The sequence below is a fragment of the Cyprinus carpio genome, chromosome A4, assembly GCF_018340385.1.
Source record: "Cyprinus carpio isolate SPL01 chromosome A4, ASM1834038v1, whole genome shotgun sequence".
NCBI classification, from domain to species: domain Eukaryota; kingdom Metazoa; phylum Chordata; class Actinopteri; order Cypriniformes; family Cyprinidae; genus Cyprinus; species Cyprinus carpio.
In genome coordinates this window covers 7,726,500-7,751,306 of record NC_056575.1, presented here as the reverse complement: position 1 = coordinate 7,751,306, position 24,807 = coordinate 7,726,500, and the positions used below count along the sequence as shown (strand labels likewise).

Genomic DNA, 24,807 nt, shown 5'->3' with positions numbered 1-24,807 from the left:
TCATTTTCTCTGTTCAATATTCAGAACGTGTGAATGTGAGGTTGGTTGGTTCTTCATAGAGGTCAGTGGGGAAGAGTGTGTAGTGATCTCTGGGATATGGCTGAAGCTGCAGTGGTGTGTAGAGAGCTGGACTGTGGAGAACCTGTAGATGCTCTGGGTGATGATCATTTTGGACCAGGATCAGGACCAATCTGGACAGATTTTGCCATGTGTACTGGATCAGAGTACACACTGAAGAACTGTGGGTCATTAGGACAAGGTGGACAAGGCTGTGGTTCTAGTGGAGATGCTGGAGTCATCTGCTCAGGTAAACTGCTTCAAACTTGTCTTCAGTGATGAACAACCTGCCTCAAATCAACCTCTCATTAAAATGTAGATTTATTTTAACTGTTTAGTTAAAAAAAAGACTCATATGTCAACTACATTTATAAATCTAGGTCAGTGTTTTCTAAAATACTAATTTAACATAGCAGTTTGTATAAATTAACATTAATGTATTATAATGAACAAGCCTGAACTAAAATAAACAATAGTATATTTATTATATTTATTAACATTAACTTTATACCTTAAAATTATTGTTCTTTATTAGGTCGTGATACCTAATCTATTACCTGACGTCAACAAATCGAACCTTATTATAAAGTGTTGACAATGTTTCTTTTTCTTTCATTGTTCAGGAGTCAGGCTGGTTGGAGGTTGTAGATGGTATTGTATGTTTTGTTTTGTTAATTTTTTGTTTTTTATTTCTGTTTTTTTTTTTTCCTTTGACCAGCAGGATGCAGAGGTTGTTTGTAGAGAGCTGGACTGTGGGGCTCCTGTACAGGTGCTATTTGATGGGGAGCGCTGCTTTTGACAAAGGAGACACTCAGATGTGGACACAAGAGATTCAGTGCAGAGGAGATGAGTCTCAGATACACCTCTGTACAACATCACCATCACATGAAAACAACTGTTCTCATGACAATAGTGTGGGACTAATGTGTGCAGGTTGGAATTAATTTCCTTTAATTGAGTAAAAAAAAAAAATTGTCTTTTTGTCATCTCAACTTTTCTTTCATTCTGTCCTTCAGCATTTCTTTGTTTCATTCTCTTTCTTCAATATACAGACCGTGTGAATGTGAGGTTGGTTGGTGGTCACAGTCGCTGTGCTGGCAGAGTGGAGGTTCTTCATAGAGGTCAGTGGGGATCAGTATGTGAGCATTTCTGGGATATTCCTGATGCTGCAGTGGTGTGTAGAGAGCTGGACTGTGGAGAACCTGTAGATGCTCTGGGTGATGCTCATTTTGGTCAAGGATCAGGACCGATCTGGATAAGTACTGTCTTGTGTTCTGGATTAGAATCTACACTGAAGAACTGTGGATCATCAGGATGGGGTAAACACAACTGTGATCATAATAAAGATGTTGGAGTCATTTGTTCAGGTGAATGAGATTAATCTTCTAAACATTTTGGAGCAAGTTCACTAAACAGTTTTGCCACTCTTGCACATAATAAAGCTGCCTATTATTTACTAACCATCCACAAAGTAATTTTAACTGGGAAATTTTAGCACCGAAATAGCACTTTGTCTTGAGTAATTCAGTTAGGTCATTGTCATTCTTTTCCACACAAACACAACCACTTTCTATCTAAATAGTGCTTATTATGTAAATTAAGTGGGTATAAATGAACATTTATTTAAAAGGATCTTTTGGTGATCTCTGTGATTGGACAATGCTGTGCAGTACCAGCAGAGTCAGTCAGGTTCTAGTGATGGCCCACTGCATCCTCCACAATACAGCACTTAGAACTGGCCCATCTGTGCAGCGCAAATTGTGTTCAGCAAGATTTTGTGTACATGTTTGTGCGTGCAAATAAATGGTGCTTTGGGAGGGTGCAATTGATTAGTGAATTTTTCTCTTTTTATTTTGGTAATGTAATATAATTTAAAGTTTTTGGGCAAAAATCTAACCTGATGTGATGTTGATTATTTAATTGTTCTACAGATTAGCACAATTTCATAAAACTAAAAATATGTTTATTTAAATTTTATTTTTAAATTGCTACTCTGCATAAATCAATTTTGTGCGCTTTTATTTAATATGAACAGATCATAAACATTCCAGACTTAACGGATCTCACCTTTGCTCTGGAAGAATAGAGGTGGTTCATGGGAACACATGGTACACAGTGTGTGACGCTGTCTTTGACCAGCAGGATGCAGAGGTTGTGTGTAGAGAGCTGGACTGTGGGGCTCCTGTACAGGTGCTGGGAGCAGCTGCTTTTGGCAAAGGAGACACTCAGATGTGGACACAAGAGATTCAGTGTAGAGGAGATGAATCTCATATATATTTTTGTCCACATACATCTTCAAGCAAAAACAACTGTTCCCACGACAATGATGTTGGAGTTATATGTTCTGGTTGAGTATGAATATATTTGATATATTTGTTTATGTGTATGCATATATGGTAGGTAAGGCAATTTACGCAATCTGAATTTTCAGAAGCAAAAAGTATACATTGCTTTTTTATGCACACCATTATATCCGAGTTAAGTTAATTTTCAACTAATTGATTAGAAATATGCTTTTTTACGTTACTGAAATTCTCTCTTCTTCATGTTGTCATGCAGACAACAATACACTAAAATATGTCACTCACACTGTTTTGTCAAACATAACCTGACTGGATTGAGCATTAATTTGCTAACTAATTATACAAGATTTCAAACAATACCACGCCATTATTAACAACCAGTATTTATAAACTAGGAGAAACTGATTCCAATTTGCGACAAACACAACAGAACTTTGGCAAGTCTATATTGCAAAAGTAAAGTAACATACTTTTTCATAAATGTGACTATGTAACATGATTAGTTACTATTTTGGGGATTTAATACAATATTGAAAGGTATAACATTTTAAAAGTAACAGCACTGTTTGTGTTATGCTAGCAGATTTTTACTGATCTATTCACTTGTCTCTTGTTTTACATTGTTTAAAAGAATTCTCATGTTTTGTCCAGCTTACACTGATCTCAGGCTGGTAAACAGTTCGGACTCTTGCTCTGGAAGAGTGGAGCTTCAATATAGCAGTAAATGGGGCACAGTGTGTGATGCATGCTGGGATATGAGAGCTGCCAGTGTCCTCTGTAGACAGCTGAATTGTGGGATTGCTGTGTCTGTTGTGGGATCAGACTGGTTTGGAGAAGGAAGTGGTGAAATCTGGGCTGATGTGTTTGATTGTGACGGGAATTAAAACAAAACTCTCAGAATGTTCCATCTCTTCATGGAGTCGAGCTGAATGTTCACATAGACGAGATGTTGGAGTCATCTGCTCTAGTGAGAGGATTTTATTGAAAAATGTGTTATAAATTACCATGCAATAATATAATATAATATCATAATATAATAAGTGAAAGGAGTGAAAGTTTGTGAAGGGAAAGGAAAAAAAAGTTTTTGAAATGAGTAGGGTGTAATTATAAGTTTGACGTGAATTAAAAAGTTGTGTTTAATGCACAGCAAACTGTTGATTATCCCACTTATTCCATGGCCATTTGCCAAGTTATAGACAAGTTAAAACTAGTATTGTTCTTTGCAGTGCAATATTTGACCGAATGGGTAAAAATTACGGTTATTTTCATCAGTTGCAACTCACTAGCTCTAGCATTCTGCCCACTTCAAATCAAAGAGATGAAATAGTGCATTTAGATCATATTTATTAAAGAAATTATAACAGTTATTTAAATTAACTAACGATCGTTTGATTGAGAGAGAAAGAAAGATGATAGTTGTGTGTGTGAATTACCTGCGTCTGTGCGTCTCTCTCTATAAACAATTTGTGAGTTTAGTTACTTAAACAGATTTTACCTCCTTGTTTCTGAGGAATATAATGCAGTGTATGCATTTAATGCATACCTTCCAGCCAATCAAAATCGAGTATTCAGACAGACCATGTAATAATATATACATCATAATACAATTTTAAATTGTAATAATAATACAATTCTAAAACACTGCTTGCTTAATAAAATTTAGTCTTCATGATGGTCTGGTGCGGTTGTCTGGAGAGAGACAGTGTGAGGGGGAGGTGGAAGTTTTCATTCATCAGGTCTGGAGGAGAGTTCTGCTGGACTCCTGGAGTCTCACTGAATCCTCTGTGGTCTGCAGACAGCTGGGCTGTGGCTCTGTGCTGAACTTTTACGGCTCCTCTTCATCCAGTCCTGAACACAGTCATGAGTGTGTGACGGGCTTCCAGTGCTCTGGGAGTGAAGCTCATCTGGGGAACTGCAGCTCTCCACAAACTCTCAACTGCAGCTCCACACAACAGCTGTCAATCACCTGCATCGGTGAGAAGAACAACATCTGGGCAGATTCTTCAGTTGTTCGTGGTCAATAATGTGTTTTTCTTTCTCTGAATATCAGGTCGTGGGTCCATCAGGCTGGTGGGTTCTGGGGGAGACTGTGCAGGGAGGCTGGAGGTTTTTCACAGCGGCTCATGGGGGGACAGTGTGTGATGACTCCTGGGATATTAAAGATGCTCATGTGGTGTGCAGACAGCTGCAGTGTGGAGTGGCCCTCAGTAACCAGCAGGTACCAGCCTGGTTTGGTCCTGGGTCTGGACCCATATGGCTGGATGAGGTGGAGTGTGAGGGGAATGAGACGACCCTGTGGAGCTGCTCTTCTCCAGGCTGGGGAAAACATGACTGTCAACACAAGGAGGATGTAGGAGTCGTGTGCTCAGGTAAACACATTTTTTAAATTATACTTCAAAATATTATAAAGGTTTTAGAAATAACCTTTTAACACATTCACATATCCATAATGCCGAGGTGTTTCAATGTTGATATTTTAAAATTATATTTCATTTGCATATAGAGTTTAAAGAGATCAGGTTAACTGAGGGCTGTGAAGGGAATTTGGAGGTTTTCTACAATGGATTCTGGGGTAATGTGTGCTGGAACCAGATGGACGGAGACACAGCGAGTCTGATCTGTCAGGAGCTGAACTGTGGAAGATCTGGTGTTTTGTCTGCTTCTACAGCAAGAGTGAAATCAGCTCCTAACTGGCTGGATAAAGTGAAGTGTCGACCACATGATTCCACTTTATGGCAGTGTTCATCTTTACCCTGGGGTCAAAACAACTGTGGTGAAGATGAAGTGGCCAAAATTACTTGTTTAGGTGAGATGATACAATATTTAAATTATTTAATAGGGTCTCAGTAGTCATATTTCCTTAAATGCTACAGTTATGTGGTAAGTAAACTCATTTTTCTGCAAAACTAAACGCAGCAGATGGGAAGAGTCTTTGTAATGCTTAATGTTTAATTTTAGTGGAGGAGAGTGATGAGTCTCCTCGAAGTCACCTGACATGTTCAGCATCTCCTCACCAGAGACAGTGTTCAAGTAAGTTTCCTAATACATTAGTTAATGTTTCTTATTGTAAGCTTGTATTTGCCATATATATTATTATCTTTGCATCACATTAAAATCAGTGCTTTTAAATTTGCTCTTAAAACTCCATCTTCAGTTTTAGAGTGTATTTTGTTGTAAATGTTGTGCTGAAGCTGGTCTGTTCTTGGATGATGTGTGTGTTTTAGATCATCTTCCTCTCAGACTGTGGCGGGGAGGGCCGGTGCTCTGGGAGGCTGGAGGGGTATCATAACGCTGTGTGGGGCTCAGTTTGTGATGATCAGTGGGACATCAGCGATGCTCAGGTGGTCTGCAGGCAGCTGGGTTGTGGCGCAGCACTGAGGGCTGATGGGAATTCAGTCTTTGGTGCTGGTGAAAGGTGTTTGTGTGGCTGAGCAGAGTTGAGTGCAGAGGGAATGAGATTCACCTGTGGGACTGTCCTCACTCCCTGAATAACCACACTGACTGCTCCCACAAAGAGCATGCTGGACTTACCTGTGCAGGTCACAACAAAACACTCAACAGTGATAATATCAATTTTTCAACCATTTTATAGTGTATAATATCTGTGAGTTTAATAAATTTGCATGAATTGAATTTCAGTATTTTTTCCAGATTTGTCAGTGTCCACTACTCCTGCCACAACATCATTAGCTCCTCCAGTTTCTCCTCCAGTGCCCTCAACATCAGTCGCTCCTCCACAAACTCCTCCACCAGCGCCTCCCCCAGTGCTTGTGATTGTTCTGGGAGTTGTGCTCTTACTGCTCTTAGTTCCACTGCTTATACTGATTCAGCAGAACAGCGTGATGAGGGAGGAGGTAGGAGAGATCCAGAGACTGTCATATTGTGTCTTATTCAGTGTGTGATCAGTCATGTGTTGTGAACTGACAGCAGGTTTTTCTGTCTACCCTCACAGCTCTCTCTGATTGGTACACAGGACTACACAGGACTCAGTCTCAAACTGAGCCAGTTTATGAGGAAATTAATCACAGACACAATCTATTTACTCATAGAGGTGAGGCACCATGAGAGAATAACTGTAACTGTGTATTGATTCAAAGGGTCTCTACACAGTGTTTAATTCACTTCAATTGCTAGCAATTGTTACCCTTACAATGTTAAAGTCAGCTTGGCACCACATGCTTATATAAGGATCAGGTTGTTTATTTTAACTTTCAAAACAGCTTGCAAAGTTGAATCCTACAAAGATGACATTTCCAAAAAAAAAAAAAAAAAAACTTTTCTGATTCTTCTGCTCTCCTTTAACAGGGAGTCTCATCACTGAAGACACTGATGAGCTTCTCTCAGGTTAGAGAGGTGATTTACAAACTCAGTAAATTAATAAACTGTGAAATTCAGAAAATTCGGAAATTATGACTATATATATATATATATATATATTATATATATATATATATATATATATATTTGTGGACGGGACGAGCCAACGACAGACACAGTGGGCGTGGCGTCAGGCCTCGAGAGGTTTTTATTTAACAGAAAAACCAAACAAAAGGGGGGAATAAAGTGTCCAAAAAGGGGAAACAGTGTCCAAAACAACAGGGAAATATGGTGTCCCCTCGTCGTGCTGCGGAGTTCGTGGGGGTCTGGCAGTGTTCATGGAGGAAGGGTCCAGGTAAGGGGGGCGGAGTCCGGCGGTCGCACGCGCTCCCCTCTTGGGTCCGGGGCGCGAGGGGCGGCGGCTCCTTCTAGCGGCTTCATCCTCCTCGCTGGCCGCGGCGCTTGCAGGGGATGGACGGCCCGGCATCCTGGCCCGACGGCCGTGTAGACGGGTGCGGTTCTCGCCCGGCCCGCGGGTCCGGCAGCTCACGTCTCTGGTGGCGCGGGAGTCCCTCAACGCACCCTTCCTGGAACCCACGAGGACACCAGTGTGCATGCACGGGGAAAGAGACCGGTCTCCCGAGGAGAGGCGCGTTGGGCTTTTTAAACAGCGGCGGTGATGAGGCTCCATTTTCCTTCAGGTGTGCCCCATCACACGCCGCCAGCCCTGACTCGTCCAGCGCCCCTCCTCTCTCCCACACCCACTCCTATCGGGAGCCTGGTGAAGGGCGGCGATTTAGGACGGGGTGCCGGTGATTATCAGGGAGGAGGCAGCTGACTCGTCACAATATATATATATCTATATATATATAATATATATATATATATATATATATATAATATATATATATATATATATATATATTATATATATATATATATATATATCATATATATATATATATATATAGATATATATTTTGATTTTGAAGAGAGGGTGAATGAGATCACACCAGGAATTTATGAGGATATCTTAACTGGTGGACTGATACCAGATTCTGAGACAGGTACTGATGCTCTTCTGTACTTTACTTGTATTTCTTTCTCTGTAATTCTACAATGTGCATATTAATATATACAGTACATTCAAGTTTGTTTCCAAGTGATTTTTCTGTATTTGTATTATTTTTGTATTTTTATTTTGTTTTGAGTTTGTTTTTGGTTTGGTGTTGGTTTTTTGTTTGATTTTTAGGTGATTCTACAGTTTATTTTTATATAATTTTGCTCATTAATTTTTACACCCTACTTCTTTAAAGTGAAGGCCAGTTCAGATAAAACAAATTATTATTTTATCAGCTTAATGTTATATTTAAGAGCTTATAATATTGTATGTGTATGTGTGTGTGTGTGTGTGTGTGTGTGTGTGTGTGTGTGTGTGTGTGTGTGTGTGTGTGTAGTGGACACACCAGAGAATTATGATGATGTCATCATTAATGGACAGTGCTCTCAATGTGCAAAAGGTGAGTCACAGAACTTATTTTTAATCATCTTCATTTGTTTCTATGATATATTGAATGTGTTTACACCTTTAATGAATCATTATGGCTTTATCAGGTGTAATCTAACACTCTTCATGAGGGGACAGGGGTTTATGACATGACACAATATCAAGGTGTATTAAAAAATAAAATTATCTTTTTTGTGTGCATGTGTAAAGAGGGAGATCAGGAGGAGTATGATGATGTGTGGAGTATCACTGAAGGTGTGAGTAACCTGTTAGGTAACCCTTTTGTCTTTTGATTCCTACATTTATTATAAATATATTAAGTATTATATATTAAGAATAAAATTGCCTGTCAAAAGTTCGGACACACCTCATTCTTCATTCCTGTTTAAATACACAAAAACTTTGAAATAATTATATTAGTCATTTAAATAGGATTGAGATATTGTCAGAAGCAGAGAAAAGTGGCAGCTGATCAACTGTTATTGTTTGGACACAGCAAAATTTGCAATATATTGTTACAAGGAGAAACAGAATTGAAAACAGACAAATCAAGATGCTGTAATTCTTTTTAAAGCTTTTTTAAGGGCTCGGGTGAGTGTTGAATTTAAGTATTATCAACTAATGAATGATTTGGAGTCTTTTGAATTACAGTGGTGTTTTAATAATATTATTTGTGTTGTAATTGATGGAGAATTAATTTTTGATATGTTGTTAATTTGAGGTTGGGGTATATGTTTTGATTTGTTTTGTTCTAAGTTGTTTTGTAATGTTTTTTTAATATCTATGTATAATAAAGGTGTATGAAATTTTTTTTTCTCTCTCTCTTTATATCTCTCTCTCTCTGTGGTTTAATTATATTTTTCATGTACAGATTTTGAGACTGTTAGGTTGGTTGGTGGTAACAGTCCCTGCAGTGGTAGAGTGGAGGTTCATCATGATGGTCAGTGGGGAACAGTATGTCATGATCAGTGGGATCTGACTGATGCTGCAGTGGTGTGTAGAGAGGTGGGATGTGGAGAGGCTTTAAATGCAGTGTATGGGGCTTACTTTGGACAAGGATCAGGACCAATCTGGATGGATGATGTGGCCTGTAGTGGATCAGAGTCAACTCTGAAAGACTGTAGATCAAGAGGATGGGGTGTTCATAACTGTGGTCATCATGAAGATGCTGGAGTCACTTGCTCAGGTGATCTACTCAGTACATCACCCTGTTAATGCATCACTGATCAGACTTTCATTCATAAACATAATTTATCCAATTTAAACTAACTTGTGTGTAATTTGATTTCAAAGCGTTTCATGAACAATTAATTGATAATTAATATATTTTATGGTCTAAACCTATTACTTTATCTCTTGATCAGACGTTTATCTATTTTTATTAATTAATGGACTTGCTGTTGGTTTATGTCTGTATCATAATCATAGTGACAGATGGTCTTGTGTGTTGTGTAAATGTAATCAGAAACTATAAACTATGGACGTTTTACAAGACTTGCTGATGGACCTCACCTGTGCTCTGGGAGGTTAGAGGTGCTTTATGGGAACACATGGTACACAGTGTGTGCCGCTGTCTTTGACCAGCAGGATGCAGAGGTTGTGTGTAGAGAGCTGGACTGTGGGGCTCCTGTACAGGTGCTGGGAGCAGCTGCTTTTGACAAAGGAGACACTCAGATGTGGACACAAGAGATTCAGTGCAGAGGAAATGAATCACACATTCAACGCTGCCCATCATCAGCTTCAAATAATATAAATTGCACCCATGACAATCACGTGGCACTTATGTGTTCTGGTATCCTTTTTAAACAAATCAAATTGTTAAACAGATTAAAGCTGTACAGGGCTTGACTTTAACAATCACCCAATGTGGGTGGATATCAGTAGTGACGTGTCACACAGTCATTTGCCACTTTGGTTGGTTTCTGCGGGTCCTTAAGAATTGTATCAAATTGAAAATTTCTAAAATGCTACATGAATAGCCTGTTAGAATTTCACGAGGTCTTAATTTGGGGACGGAAAGACAAGAATCATAATAGGCTGTGGATTTATGTGACGATTAAACTTCGAAAGGCTATGATTGTATTGAATAATGAGTGCTGTATGATTCAAAGTCCAAATGCAGAGCAAGTGTTTTTTCTTATGTATCCAGGCCTTAGCAAGCACATTCACTTCGCAACCTTTGAGGTTAACAAACTTGCTGAATTACACAGGGCTTGACAGTAAGGACTGCCCAATGCCCAATTTTTAATCTGAATTGTAAATCATGACATTTTATGGTTTAATGTGTTACTATAGACATTGCCCTACCTCATAGGGTATTAATTTTATTTGTGCAGCTCTTTTAAAAAAAACCTCTTAAAAAGCCTTAATTTTGATTTTAAAAATCCTGCAGATACCCTGTAAATATATGGAAAAAAAGAAAAGAAAAGACAGTTCAACAAAAAAGTGGAAATCAGGTTGAAAATTGCTGGTATATGATCCAGCACAGAGAACCATGTACTAAATCATGACATTTGCATTTAAAGGAGTTGTAAATCTAGCTACGGTGTTTTAGCATACCATAGTTAACTTTAATCATATAAAATGTCCAAACCAAAATGTCCAAATGGAAAACCACTAGCCACAGTGATTGGTGAACAAAAATGTTAATGTCAAGCCCTGCTTTGATTGTATTAAACAGAGCCAACTGAAGAATTAATCATTATTCATACTGTTATCTTTCCTGTTCTGCTTCATTAAAACCATGTTCTTTGTCCAGGTTACACTGATCTCAGGCTGGTAAACGGTCCTGACATCTGTTCTGGTCGAGTTGAACGTCAGTACTTCAGTAAATGGGTCGCATTGTGTCATGCATGCTGGGATATGAGAGCTGCCAGTGTCCTCTGTAGACAGCTGAATTGTGGGATTGCTGTGTCTGTTGTGGGATCAGACTGGTTTGGAGAGGGAAGTGATGAAGTCTGGGCTGATGTGTTTGATTGTGACGGGAGTGAAACAAAACTCTCAGAATGTTCCATCTCTTCATGGAGTCGAGCTGAATGTTCTCATAGACAAGATGTTGGAGTCATCTGCTCTAGTAAGTGTTTTCTTTTATTTCTGACTTTATGTTAAATCTAAAATTGATGTTAAGCATGTTCTCAAAATTGCAATATTAAAGTTTCACATCTTTCACTCAGATTCCTCTCTGGCTCTTCATGATGGTCTGGTGCGGTTGTCTGGAGAGAGACAGTGTGAGGGTGAGGTGGAAGTTTTCATCCATCAGGTCTGGAGGAGAGTTCTGCTGGACTCCTGGAGTCTCACTGAATCCTCAGTGGTCTGCAGACATCTGGGCTGTGGCTCTGTGCTGAACTTCTACAGCTCCTCTTCATCCAGTCCTGAAACACAGTCATGAGTGTGTGACGGGCTTTCCAGTGGCTCTGGGAATGAAGCACATCTGGGGAACTGCAGCTCTCCACAAACTCTCAACTGCAGCTCCACACAACAGCTGTCAATCACCTGCCTTGGTGAGAACAACAACATCTGGGCAGATTCTCCAGTTGTTCGTAGTCAATAATCTGTTTTTCTGTCTCTGAATATCAGGTCGGGGGTCCATCAGGCTGGTGGGTTCTGGGGGAGACTGTGCAGGGAGGCTGGAGGTTTATCACAGTGGCTCATGGGGGACAGTGTGTGATGACTCCTGGGATATTAAAGATGCTCATGTGGTGTGCAGACAGCTGCAGTGTGGAGTGGCCCTCAGTAACCAGCAGGTACCAGCCTGGTTTGGTCCTGGTTCTGGACCCATATGGCTGGATGAGGTGGAGTGTGAGGGGAATGAGACGTCCCTGTGGAGCTGCTCTTCTCCAGGCTGGGGAAAACATGACTGTCAACACAAGGAGGATGTAGGAGTCTTGTGCTCAGGTAACCAGTACAGTAGTGAAAATGCTTTCCATAGGTGTATTTATTGTTTTTTTTTCAGAAAATATTCTACATTTTAATGATATATTATTAGGCTGATATAATATTTTTGATGCTTTCAGTGCTTTTGGCATGCATTATCCTTGAATTGACTAGTTATTTTGGTTATAATCTGAATTCCATTTGTTTTAATGTTCATTGTTTTCCATCTAGAGTTTAAAGAGATCAGGTTAACTGAGGGCTGTGAAGGGAATGTGGAGGTTTTCTACAATGGATCCTGGGGTAATGTGTGCTGGAACCAGATGGACAGAAACACAGTGAGTCTGATCTGTCAAGAGCTGAACTGTGGAAGATCTGGTGTTTTGTCTGCTTCTACAGCAAGAGTGAAATCAGCTCGTAACTGGCTGGATAAAGTTACATGTCGACCACATGATTCATATCTGTGGCAGTGTCCATCTTCACCCTGGGGACAGAATGACTGTGGTGAAGATGAAGTGGCTAAGATCACCTGCTCAGGTTGGATAATATTTACAAATTTTAATATGGTCTCAATAATCATGTTTCTGTGCTTACATTTTATGTCTAATGTGGTAAATGAATATTTCTGAAAACTAAAGTGAGCTGAAGGGAGTAATAAAATAATTTTTGAGGCTAAAAAAGCAGTTTCCACAATTATAATTTGTTTTCACTGAGAGATGTCATATGTTACATCCTAATGTGCTCTTTACTTTTCTTAATTTTGTACTTTTCTCACTTTTCTTAATGTTGTAATCTCAGATGAGGAAACTCATGAGTCTCCTCGGAGTCGTCTGACATGTTTTACCTCATCATCTCCTCACCAGAAAAAGTGCACAAGTAAGTTCACTCACACAAATTTGTTGAACGTTTGTTAATGTAGGACTATATTTTCCTAGTAAATTACTGGTTAAATTATTAATATCTGCATTTTTATTATTCACCTATAAATAATCAGTTTTCTGTAAATGTGCTGAAGCTGGTCAGTGCTGATGTGTGTGTGTTTAGATCATCTTCCTCTCATACTGCGTGAAGGGGAGGGCCGGTGCTCTGGGAGGCTGGAGGTGTATCATAACGCTGTGTGGGGCTCAGTCTGTGATGATCAGTGGGACATCAGCGATGCTCAGGTGGTCTGCAGGCAACTGGGTTGTGGAGCAGCACTGAGGGCTGATGGGAATTCATTCTTTGGTGCTGGTGAAGGTGTTGTGTGGATGAACAGAGTCGAGTGCAGAGGGAATGAGATTCACCTGTGGGACTGTCCTTTCTCCCTGAATAACCACACTGACTGCTCCCACAAAGAGCACGCTGGACTCACCTGTGCAGGTCACAACAAACACTGAGGAATAATGTTAATTTTTAGATCATTTCATGTATTTATAATTTTGAATGTGTTTGTGTTTGTTTTGTCAGATGTGTCAGTGTCCACTACTCCTGCCACAACATTATCAGCTTCTCCTCCAGTTTCTCCTCCAGTGCGCTCAACATCAGTCGCTCCTCCACAAACTCCTCCACCAGCGCCTCCCCCAGTGCTTGTGATTGTTCTGGGAGTTGTGCTCTTACAGCTCTTAGTGCCACTGCTTATACTGATTCAGCAGAACAGAGTGATGAGGAGAGGTAGGAGAGATCCAGAGATTGCATATTGTGTCTTATTCAGTGTGTGATCAGTCATGTGTTGTGAACTGACAGCAGGTTTGCCTGTCTACACTCACAGCTCTCTCTGACTGGTACACAGGACTACACAGGACTCATTCTCAAACTGAGCCAGTTTATGAGGAAATTTATCACAGACATAATCTATTTACTCATAGAGGTGAGGCATCATGAGAGAATGTAACTGCAACTGTGTATTGATTCAAAGGGTCTCTACACAGTGTTTACTTCTCTTCAGTTGCTAGCACATTACTAATTACCCTTACAATGTTAAAGTCATCTTGGCACCACATGCTTATATAAGGATCAGGTTGTTGATCTTAACTTTCAAAACAGCTTGCAAAGTTGAATCCTTCAAAGATGACATTTCCAAAAGAAAAAAAAAACTTTTTGATTGTTCTGCTCTCCTTTAACAGGGAGTCTCATCACTGAAGACGCTGATGAGCTTCTCTCAGGTTAGAGAGGTGATTTACAAACTCAGTAAATAAATAAACTGTGAAATTCAGAAATTTCAGGAAATTAATGACTATATATATATATATATATATATATATATATATATATATTATTTTGGTTTGAAGAGAGGGTGAATGAGATCACACCAGGAATCTATCAGGATATCTTCACTGGTGGAACGATACCAGATTGTGAGACAGGTGCTGATGCTCTTCTGTAATATACATGTATTTCTTTCTCTGTAATTCTATAATGTGCATATTAATATATACAGTACATTCAAGTTTGTTTCAAGTGTGATGGCATTGGTTTCATGTTAAATTTGTAGACGACACACTAGAGGGATATTATGATGTCATTACTAGTGGACAGAACTATGGTACTGATATAGGTGGTTTTATTTTTATATAATTTTGCTCATTAATTTTTACACCCTACTTCTTTAAAGTGAAGGCCAGTTCAGATATATATATATATATATATCTATATATATATATATATATATAATATATATATATATATATATATATATATATATATATATTATATTATTTTATCAGCTTAATATTAATTTAAGAGCTTATAAATATTGTGTGTGTGTGTGTGTGTGTGTGGTGTGTGTGTGTGTGTGTGTGTAGTGGACACACCAGAGAATTATGATGATGTCATCATTAATGGACAGTGCTTTCAATGTGCAAAAGGTGAGTCACAGAACTTATTTTTAATCATCTACATTTGTTTCTATGATATAATTAATGTGTTTACACCTTTAATGAATCATTATGGCTTTATCAGTTGTAATCTAACACTCTGTCACGAGGGTACAGGGGTTTATGACATGACACAATATCAAGGTGTATTAAAAAATAAAATGATATTTTTTGTACCTGTGTAAAGAGGGAGATCAGGAGGAGTATGATGATGTGTGGAGTATCACTGAAGATGTGAGAAACCTGTTAGGTAACCCTTTTGTCTTTTGATTCCTACATTTATTAAATATATTAAGTATTATATATTAAGAATAAAATTGCCTGTCAAAAGTTCAGACACACTTCATTCTTCATTAGCGCCTATTTAAATACACAAAAACAATTAAATAATTATATTAGTAATTTAAATGAAATTAACTAAATTAAATTTGGAATACTGATGCAATCATAACATTAAACATTTTTTTTTTGTGTGCTTTTTTTTTTTTTAAATGCAGACTATGATGATGTGGGGGAGGAGTCAAAAGATGAGGGAGGGGCCGTATGACTCAGTGGCCACAGCCACTGCCTCTGTTTATTTAATTTTATTTCATCAAGTTTTTTTTTTAAAGAGTTGCATTTGATTCTCTTAATATTTTTTAATATGCTACTTAAATATGGTCATGAAAAATCTAAAGTAACAGAACTACTGTTAACATAATTTAGTTAAAATATTAAGGTTATGGATCAGGGTTAAGTATTTATACACCATAATTTATGGCTTGATTTCCTCTTTTCTTAAAGTTTTTTGTTCCTTTCAAATAACTGAAATGTAGGAGCATCTTCCACTGACAAAACATGATAGTTACAATGACTTGCACAAATATGTTTCTGAATATATGTTAGAAAGCATTCATGATCAACCTAAAATAAGATGTTTGCATAAATGTTATTCAGTGGCTATGTTGTAGTGTAAAACAACTGTCATAAGATTACAATTGCATGGTAGGATACAATAATTACATGTCTCACCCAAAAAGATGCTAAATATGAAAAATATGTGTGTAATTAATACTTAATCAAACAGCATTTTTTACTGATTACACCACTCCTGATTCCTGAATTGTTCTGAATATAGCTGAAATCTAATAATAATATCAGTTTCATTATCTCAATCATTCCATTGCCTGTCTTTGCTGTGGTTGTAATTTATATATATATATATATATATATCTATATATATATCTAGAAATGAAAACTTTTAGCTTTTAAGCTATATGAATATATATAGATTTATATTGTTGACTTTAATTTTTATAAGGGTTTTAAGTTTTTTTCTGTTAACTCAAAATTGTTAAACAGAAATAAAATAAGTTCAATGAGCGCATGCACTGGCACTACATTTTAGCATGGTTGTGGTAAAGAGTGGCACAGCCAACCTGAAATATAATTGCTGCCCCCACTGGATCCCCCATCATCACTGGGTAGGGTACTGTCAATTTGACGATATCGTCATGCCTGTATGACATTGGATGAGAGCGCTGTCAATTGCTGCCGGGTTGTTGCATGCAAAGATTGTATTTGGAGCGCTCAACAACACTGTTATATCAATGGGTTCCGTCAATGCTTTGACAAAGTAATGCTTTATTTTTTTATTTGCCATGCAATAAAGCTAAGTTCAAAGGCCAATTTAAAATATTGCTACACTTAAAAGTGCACAAAATGAGTATTTTGTTAAGGCAGTATTTGTGGAAGTCGAGAAAACTTGCTGCAAAATTAGTCCAAAAGGTGTGCGTTTTTGCGCCAATGCATTGTTAAAGGATCAGTGTGTTGTGTAATATTCCCATATAAAAGTTTTATGGCCAATTAAAAAAAATTGGTATAGTAAATAGGGGGCGTCAAAATGTCTAGAAATGGCCTTGCTGACATGAAATATGTATATTTAATAATAGTCTATTGGCTATTCATGCTTGTTTTTATTTGTTAATGCTATTGACTTGGACATGATGATCTGAATTATTTTTGTCTAAACAGACAAAATAAAAGTCTTTAAGTCAGTTTAGATCAATCCATCATTTACAGTTGTGTGATTTCAGTCTCCTGCTGGTGTCAAAGTGAACAACAGGTAATAACTTTCTTTCTGTGGATTTTACTACCATCTCGTGGAGACATTTGAAATGCAGTAATAGAAACTTTAAAGCAAATGTTCCTATGCAACTTGATTAGGGCAAGTCTAATAAGTAACGGAAGTTTTTTAATTCGCCCAACCTGTAGGCAGAGTTTACCCAACTTGTAGCTGCTGAAACTACCTTATTTCAAAAACTTTCTTCCTTAATTTGATAACTGAAGACATTCTCTTTGTGCTGATCTAGAAATAACATGGTGAAAGAGAGCACAACCGATGATGTTATTACTGCTTTTCTGTAGATGGCATCAGCACAGCATAATAGCTCTACAGAGTGGAGTTCAGACTTTGCTTGTAAACATCATTGAAAAGGGAAAATATGTGTCTATGTATTTATTTATTTACCAGAGAAGGCCAGTGACTTGAGAGTTCTCCACTGTCTGTCAAATAGGAGGGGCATTTTCACTTATTTAAGTGTGGCAAGCATTGTATTTGCACTTTCTTCTAAGTAGCTTTAAGATGCATAGTCTCACCTACAGAACTTTGACTTGATGGCCAAATCTCTGGTCCACATTGTAGAATACTCTGGAATGTGTTGTACAGATTGCTTTAGCAGAAATGGAGCACACAGACTCTCTCTACTGGTCACAAAAGGAACAACATGCTTGTCTTTACAGAATGAGAATTGTTTTTTGTGGGCCATCTGAAGCCACTTTTGAGGAATTAGGTCAATTTCATATTAGTCAGAGAAATTATGTTTAGATGGAAGGTTTCACAAAATGTTATGCTCATTTCTTAACTTTCTTAATGCCATTTTACAGTTTTATTAATTTTAGAGAGCTGAGTTTAATGACATGCTAACACATGATTGTTTTAGGACATTTTTAGGGCAGTGTTATCAGTGCTTTTATCTCATCTCTGCAGGTGCTGGGCTTTGATGCTGTAAATAATCTAGAGAGTTTCCTGTCTCCTGTAAGTCTCTCTCTCTATATATGTATACACTGTGTGTGTGTGTGTGTGTGTGTGTGTGTGTGTGTGTGTGTGTGTGTGTGTGTGTGTGTGTGTGTGTGTGTGTGTGTGTGTGTGTGTGTGCACGCATGCGCTTCCCCTCAGTGGAGCGTCTTGATGTGTGGGGAGGAGGAGTTCATCAGCACTGATGTACATATACAGTATATGGAGAAAATCAGAAAAGCCTCCTCTGATTTGTCACTGAAGTTGTTTGATGATTTCCTCTGTTGTGTCTAATAAGTAATAGCGAGTGTGATTGGAGGGTGTTGGGCCTCTTTCGCTCTCATTAAGGAGGCTGAGAGGATGTCTGTACTTCTGTATCATCAGTGCGGAGAAGCTTGTACTGGGTGTTGCTGAGTTAATCGTGCTGAGGATGATGGGGAGATGCCTGACACTCATTTTTCTGTCTTCAGTTATAATACTCATCACAGCTGGTAAGTACATAAGGAATGAGTTCAGAAATGATAATTTCTGAAAATTTCACAAATGGTCAGAGTATTATGTTCTTTTTATTTCTTAAAAGTGGTGAAAGTTGTTTATCTCTGACAGACATGTTTTAGTTTGAGTCCCATGAACATTTACCAAAGTAAAACTGTATTGCGCACTCATGATGCAGCAGCATAAACAATATATTATTGCATGTCGAGATCACAAGAAAATTTATAACAAAACATGACAAAAAATGTTAACCTCTTACACAATACCATGTTTAATATCTTGAGATATACAAGATTAAAATATAGAAATTATTTAAATAATAAATTATTATTATTATTATTATTATTATTATTATTATTATTATTACTTAAAGAAAGGTAGAGAGAAGATGATTTTGACACTTGAGTTTAAACCTAAATGTTCCCTTAAATAGAAAAACTGTAGTTGCTCTTTAAACTCACTCACTCTCTCATCCCTTCATCTTTTTCTCCTTTGTTACTGCTCAATATTTAGTTAATGTGAATGTGAGGTTGGTTGGTGGTCACAGTCGCTGTGCTGGTCGAGTGGAGGTGTTTCACAGAGGTCAGTGGGGAACAGTGTGTGATGATTTCTGGGATTTGGCTGATGCTGCAGTGGTGTGTAGAGAGCTGGACTGTGGAGAACCTGTAGATGCTCTGGGTGATGCTCATTTTGGACCAGGATCAGGACCAATCTGGATGAGTTTTGTCACATGTATTGGATCAGAGTCTACACTGAAGAACTGTGGGTCATTAGGATGGGGTAAAAGTAGATGTGATCATTCTAAAGATAATGGAGTCATCTGCTCAGGTGATATATTTTCCATATTACAATTCATATCTATGTAAGATTTTTGTGCTTAAACAGTACATTGGCCTTTAAAGAAGTAGATTTTAATTTTAAAATTCCATATTTGTGTTAATCTATTTTTTTTTTTTTTAAAGGCTATAATTTTATTTTTCTATAAGCCATGATTTTTGTTGATTTTGGTTGTCTTAGAAGTCCGGCTGGTTGGAGGTTCCCGCTGCTCTGGGAGGTTAGAGATACTTCATAATCAGACGTGGATGTCAGTGTGTGCTGCTGCCTTTGACCAGCAGGATGCAGAGGTTGTGTGTAGAGAGCTGGACTGTGGGGCTCCTGTACAGGTGCTGGGAGCAGCTGCTTTTGACAAAGGAGACGCTCAGATGTGGACACAAGAGATTCAGTGCAGAGGAAATGAGTCTCAGATTTACCTCTGTCCAACATCACTATCAGTCAAAAGCAGCTGTTTTCATGAGCACACTATTGACTTAATGTGTTCTGGTAGGAATTCAAAATGCCACAGCAGTTTTATTTAATTGTAATATATTTAAAATCTCCACTCACCTTTTCTATCTCTCACACTTTTTCTCTCTCTTTCACATTCATAGGCATAAGGAATGTGAGGTTGGTTGGTGGTCACAGTCGCTGTGCTGGCACGGTGGAGGTTCTTCATAGAGGTCAGTGGGGAACAGTGTGTGGTGCTGGCTGGGATATGGCTGATGCTGCAGTGGTGTGTAGAGAGCTGGACTGTGGAGAACCTGTAGATGCTATGTACGTTGCTCGTTTGGAACCTGGATCAGGACCGTTCTCAATGAAAAATGTTGCGTGCACTGGATCTGAGTCCACACTTAAGAAATGTGGATTGATCCAATCAAGTTATCCTGATGTGTGTCTTGATAAGAATGCTCATGTCATTTGTTCAGGTAAGCTAAAAACCCTGTCTTTATTATAAAGAACAATTTCACCAAAAGTAGAATAGTCATAATTACATTTTTTGTAAACACCTCTGTGAACACACAGGCTGTCAGATCAGTGTAAGAAAAACAAACTATGAAATTAACCCTTCAGTTTTACACTACCCTTTATCCTAATTCAGCTTGTTAGTTTCTGTCCTTAATCCTCCTTATTTCCTCACTGCAACTGGGCTGGCCAAGTTAGATGTTACTGACATGAAATATGAGCGGAGTGTTAATGACACTATGTATTCAGATTTCTAAATTACAGTAACCATATATGATATGAGCCATTTTAGGTTGCTTTCAGTGAAGGCCTTTTTGGGCTAGAGGAGGAGGTTTTGTTGATATTTATATGTTTTCATAGTAAATTTATTTTATTTCATTAGATCAAAGAAAATATGATTTGATATATGATGCAGAATTTAAATTCCATAATTTAAATGTTGTTTTTTTAGAAGTCAGGCTGGTTGGAGGTTCTCGCTCATCTGGGAGGATAGAGATACTTCGCAATCAGACCTGGGGTTTACAAGAGATACAGTGTACAGGAAATGAATCTCAGATACACCTCTGTCCAATATCACCATCACATGAAAAAAAATGTTCTCATGTTGGACTAGTGTGTGCAGGTTTGAACATTTTTCAAATGAACTAAAATCCAAAATTAAGTCCCCAAACTATGAACTAAATATTGAATTGTCACAGTAGTTTTTTTTTTTTTTTCCATTTGTTTGGTGCTTTTTTATCCATCATTTTTATACTTTGTCTATTTTTTTCCTCATCTGTCCCTATTTGTTACATAGACATTATAAGAGTGAGGTTGGTTGGCGGTCACAGTCGCTGTTCTGGTACAGTGGAGGTTCTTCATAGAGGTCAGTGGGGAACAGTGTGTGATATTGGTTGGGATTTGGCTGATGCTGCAGTGGTGTGTAGAGAGCTGGACTGTGGAGAACCTGTAGATGCTCTGGGTGCTGCTCATTTTGGACCAGGATCAGGACCAATCTGGAAAAATCGCTCAACATGTATTGGATCAGAGACTACACTGAAGAACTGTGGGTCAGTAGAATGGGGTATTTATGATTGCGATCATAGTAAAGATGCAGGAGTTATCTGCTCAGGTAAGCTGCACCAAACCCTGCCCTGTGTTTACATCACTAATAATTCTCCTGCTTTAAAGACACAGTTCACCCAAAAAATTAAATTCAGTTATTTACTCACCCTCATCTTTTTCCAAATCTATACGACTTATCATTGAACATTTCCTGTCTCTTACTACATCAGGCCTCAGGCTTACTAAAAACTCCAGTTGCTCTGGGAGGTTAGAGATCCTTCATAATCAGACGTGGATGTCAGTGTGTGACGCTGCCTTTGACCAGCAGGATGCAGAGGTTGTGTGTAGAGAGCTGGACTGTGGGGCTCCTGTAGAGGTGCTGGGAGCAGCTGCTTTTGACAAAGGAGACGCTCAGATGTGGACACAAGAGATTCAGTGCAGAGGAAATGAGTCTCAGATTCACCTCTGTACAACATCACCATCACACGAAAACAACTGTTCACATGACAACTACCAGGGGATGCTATGTGCTGGTAAGAGTTAAAATACAGTACTATATGTACAATATGTAAGTTTTCGTCGCTAGAGCGCGCATATTCAAAACAAACAAGAAACAAAGGCGTAATTTGATGATGCCGTGATTGAGTGTGGAATCATGGGATTTGTCATCTTCTTCCCCACAGTCGATGCAATCAGACGGCACTCTGGCAGAAATCATGTTCATTGATGAGCTAATGTATTAAAGACTTATTAAAGTCACAGTAGTATGAAGCAGGGTGGGGCTAAAAGGCGTGGAAGTGAAATGAGGCCGCTGGAATGATTGCTAATGAAGGACGAGCGCGATACACGGCTCAGCAGCAGAGCTTTTATTATGCCACAGTCGACCGCTTCCGCTTCTTCCGGTCATGCGTAGGCTAGGTAAAACAGCGCTGTTTTATACTAGATACATTTGAATTATGCATAATTTATTGTTATTATAATTGTAAGTACATGTAGCATGTGTAACAAGGACACCTTAAAATAAAGTGTTACTTACACAACTAGAAAGTTATGTTATAATGCTACTTTGTGCATTCGTCACCTGTCTAATAAAATGCACAACATATTAAAGTGTCTTTGGGGTTTCCATGTTTTCAACAAAATATATATATATATTTTTTTTTTATTAATAGCAAATAAACAAATGTACATACAAAGTTGCATACAAACAATATTAGCAATTCTCCGAGGCAGACATAGTTGCAATTACAGTATGTATTACTGATGTTATACATTAAATGTACAATCATGAATTGCAATAAGGGATAAAATAAAAATAAATAATAATAATAATAAAAAAAACATTACAAAAAAATAATAAATAAATAAAAGCAATTATAGATAAGTAATTTCTTACAAGGGGTAGCAAGGAGTTATAGGGCACTTATCTCACTGAAGAAGCTGGCAACTTTAGAACCTTTTTTGTTTGAAAGAGCATCGAGAGAAGCAGCAAAAAATGTAAGTTCATTAGAAAAGTGAGGAAGGGATGGAGGGGTTTTCAGAAATCTGCATTTATGAATGAAGTATTTAGCAACTTCGAAAAGGTTGTTAACCAAGTAATGTTGTAAACAATCTTTCTTAAGCACACCAAACTTAATTTGTTTGTATTCAAGGGGATTTACCCATGTAATTATACATGACATTTTACTGCACAATTGAGTCCAAAACAACTTTGAGTAATTACAATAAAAAAAATATATGTTCAGTGGTTTCAATATCAATTTCACAGAATTGACAAGAGTTCTCTCCAATATCAAATTTTGATTTGAGAAGTTCTTTAGATGGGTATATATCATTTATAATTTTAAAATGAAGTTCTTTCACTTTAGGGAGACTTAGAAAGGTAGTTTTCAACAAAATATACCCAGAAAAATCGAGGGGTTATGATGTCATTGACAGGCGACACAATGACACTATGGACACGGTCCGTTACACTAGTTAAAATTGCTAATTTCTATGGATTTAAACATCCTTCAAAACATTTGAGAGAATGCAAGTACTTAAGTTAGCAAAATATATAACACTGTTCTAGTGGTTTTGGGATATTTTAATCAAAAAATCTTACATATTGTGCCTTTAAGTATCTTACCTTTTACTCATAGTCTCTTTCTTCTCATTAGATAAAAAAAATGTGAGGTTGGTTGGTGGTCACAGTCGCTGTGCTGGTAGAGTGGAGGTTCTTCATAGAGGTCAGTGGGGAACAGTGTGTGACCTTGGCTGGGATTTGGCTGATGCTGCAGTGGTGTGTAGAGAGCTGGACTGTGGAGAACCTGTAGATGCTCTGGGTGCTGCTCATTTTGGATCAGGATCAGGACCAATCTGGATGAGTCTTGTGTTATGTACTGGATCAGAGTCTACACTGAAGAACTGTGGGTCATCAGGATGGAGCAAACACGACTGTACTCACAATTCTGATTCTGGAGTCATCTGTTCGGGTAAATCATTTAACTTGTTGTCCATGGACATAGCGACATAAATAATTATTGTGATTTTTTCTGGAATTCTGTAATACATTTTTGCATTGTTATGGTATGGTTTTTATCTATCTATCTATATATTTTTTTTTCATGTACGTAAAATAAACAGGTGATAAACCTTCCAGACTTGTTAATGGATCTCATCTGTGCGCTGGGAAATTAATGATAATGCATGATCAGACGTGGATGTCAGTGTGTGCCGCTGCCTTTGACCAGCAGGATGCAGAGGTTGTGTGTAGAGAGCTGGACTGTGGGGCTCCTGTAAAGGTGCTGGGAGCAGCTGCTTTTGACAAAGGAGACACTCAGATGTGGACACAAGAGATTCAGTGCAGAGGAAATGAATCTCAGATTTCATTTTGTTCATTATCATCATCACACAAACAGAACTGCAGCAGTGACAACATTGTGGGACTGATCTGCTCTAGTTAAGTATCAATATTCGGGGTCTTTTCGTTTTTTTTTTTTTTATTAAGCATAATTTCTTTTTCAACTGGATTATACTTTATTTATATTCTCTCTCTTCTTTATTCAGGTTACACTGATCTCCAACTAGAAAACGGTTCAGACTCTTGTTCTGGTCGAGTTGAACGTCAGTACTTCAGTAGATGGGGCACAGTGTGTGATGCATGCTGGGATATGAGAGCTGCCAGTGTCCTCTGTAGACAGCTGAATTGTGGGATTGCTGTGTCTGTTGTGGGATCAGACTGGTTTGGAGAAGGAAGTGGTGAAATCTGGGCTGATGTGTTTGATTGTGACGGGAATGAAACAAAACTCTCAGAATGTTCCATCTCTTCATGGAGTCGAGCTGAATGTTCACATAGTCGAGATGTTGGAGTCATCTGCTGTAGTGAGAGGATTTTATTGAAAAATATGTTATGAATTACCATGCAGCATCTTAATAAATTGCCACATCTTCTTCTTAGATTCCTCTCTGGCTCTTCATGACGTTCTGGTGCGGTTGTCTGGAGAGAGACAGTGTGAGGGGGAGGTGGAAGTTTTCATCCATCAGGTC

The 24,807-nt window shown here is 38.2% G+C and overlaps 1 protein-coding gene and 1 long non-coding RNA gene across 2 annotated transcripts; both read left to right on the top strand.

Moving 5' to 3' along the window:
* The first annotated feature begins 240 nt into the window (after positions 1-240).
* LOC122139388 (deleted in malignant brain tumors 1 protein-like) lies at positions 241-24,660 on the top strand. The gene is made up of 10 exons (XM_042736348.1): positions 241-307; positions 19,474-19,776; positions 19,884-20,198; positions 20,687-20,857; positions 21,032-21,346; positions 21,510-21,812; positions 23,439-23,753; positions 23,905-24,219; positions 24,328-24,525; positions 24,596-24,660. The coding sequence occupies exons 2-10, from the start codon at positions 19,539-19,541 to the stop codon at positions 24,658-24,660; spliced, it is 2,235 nt and encodes a 744-aa protein (XP_042592282.1). The 5' UTR covers positions 241-307; positions 19,474-19,538.
* On the top strand, positions 6,187-14,410 carry LOC122141605. Its single transcript, XR_006157977.1, has 3 exons — positions 6,187-6,411; positions 14,157-14,195; positions 14,322-14,410. It is a non-coding gene; the product is annotated as an uncharacterized LOC122141605 (long non-coding RNA).
* Positions 24,661-24,807: the final 147 nt, after the last annotated feature.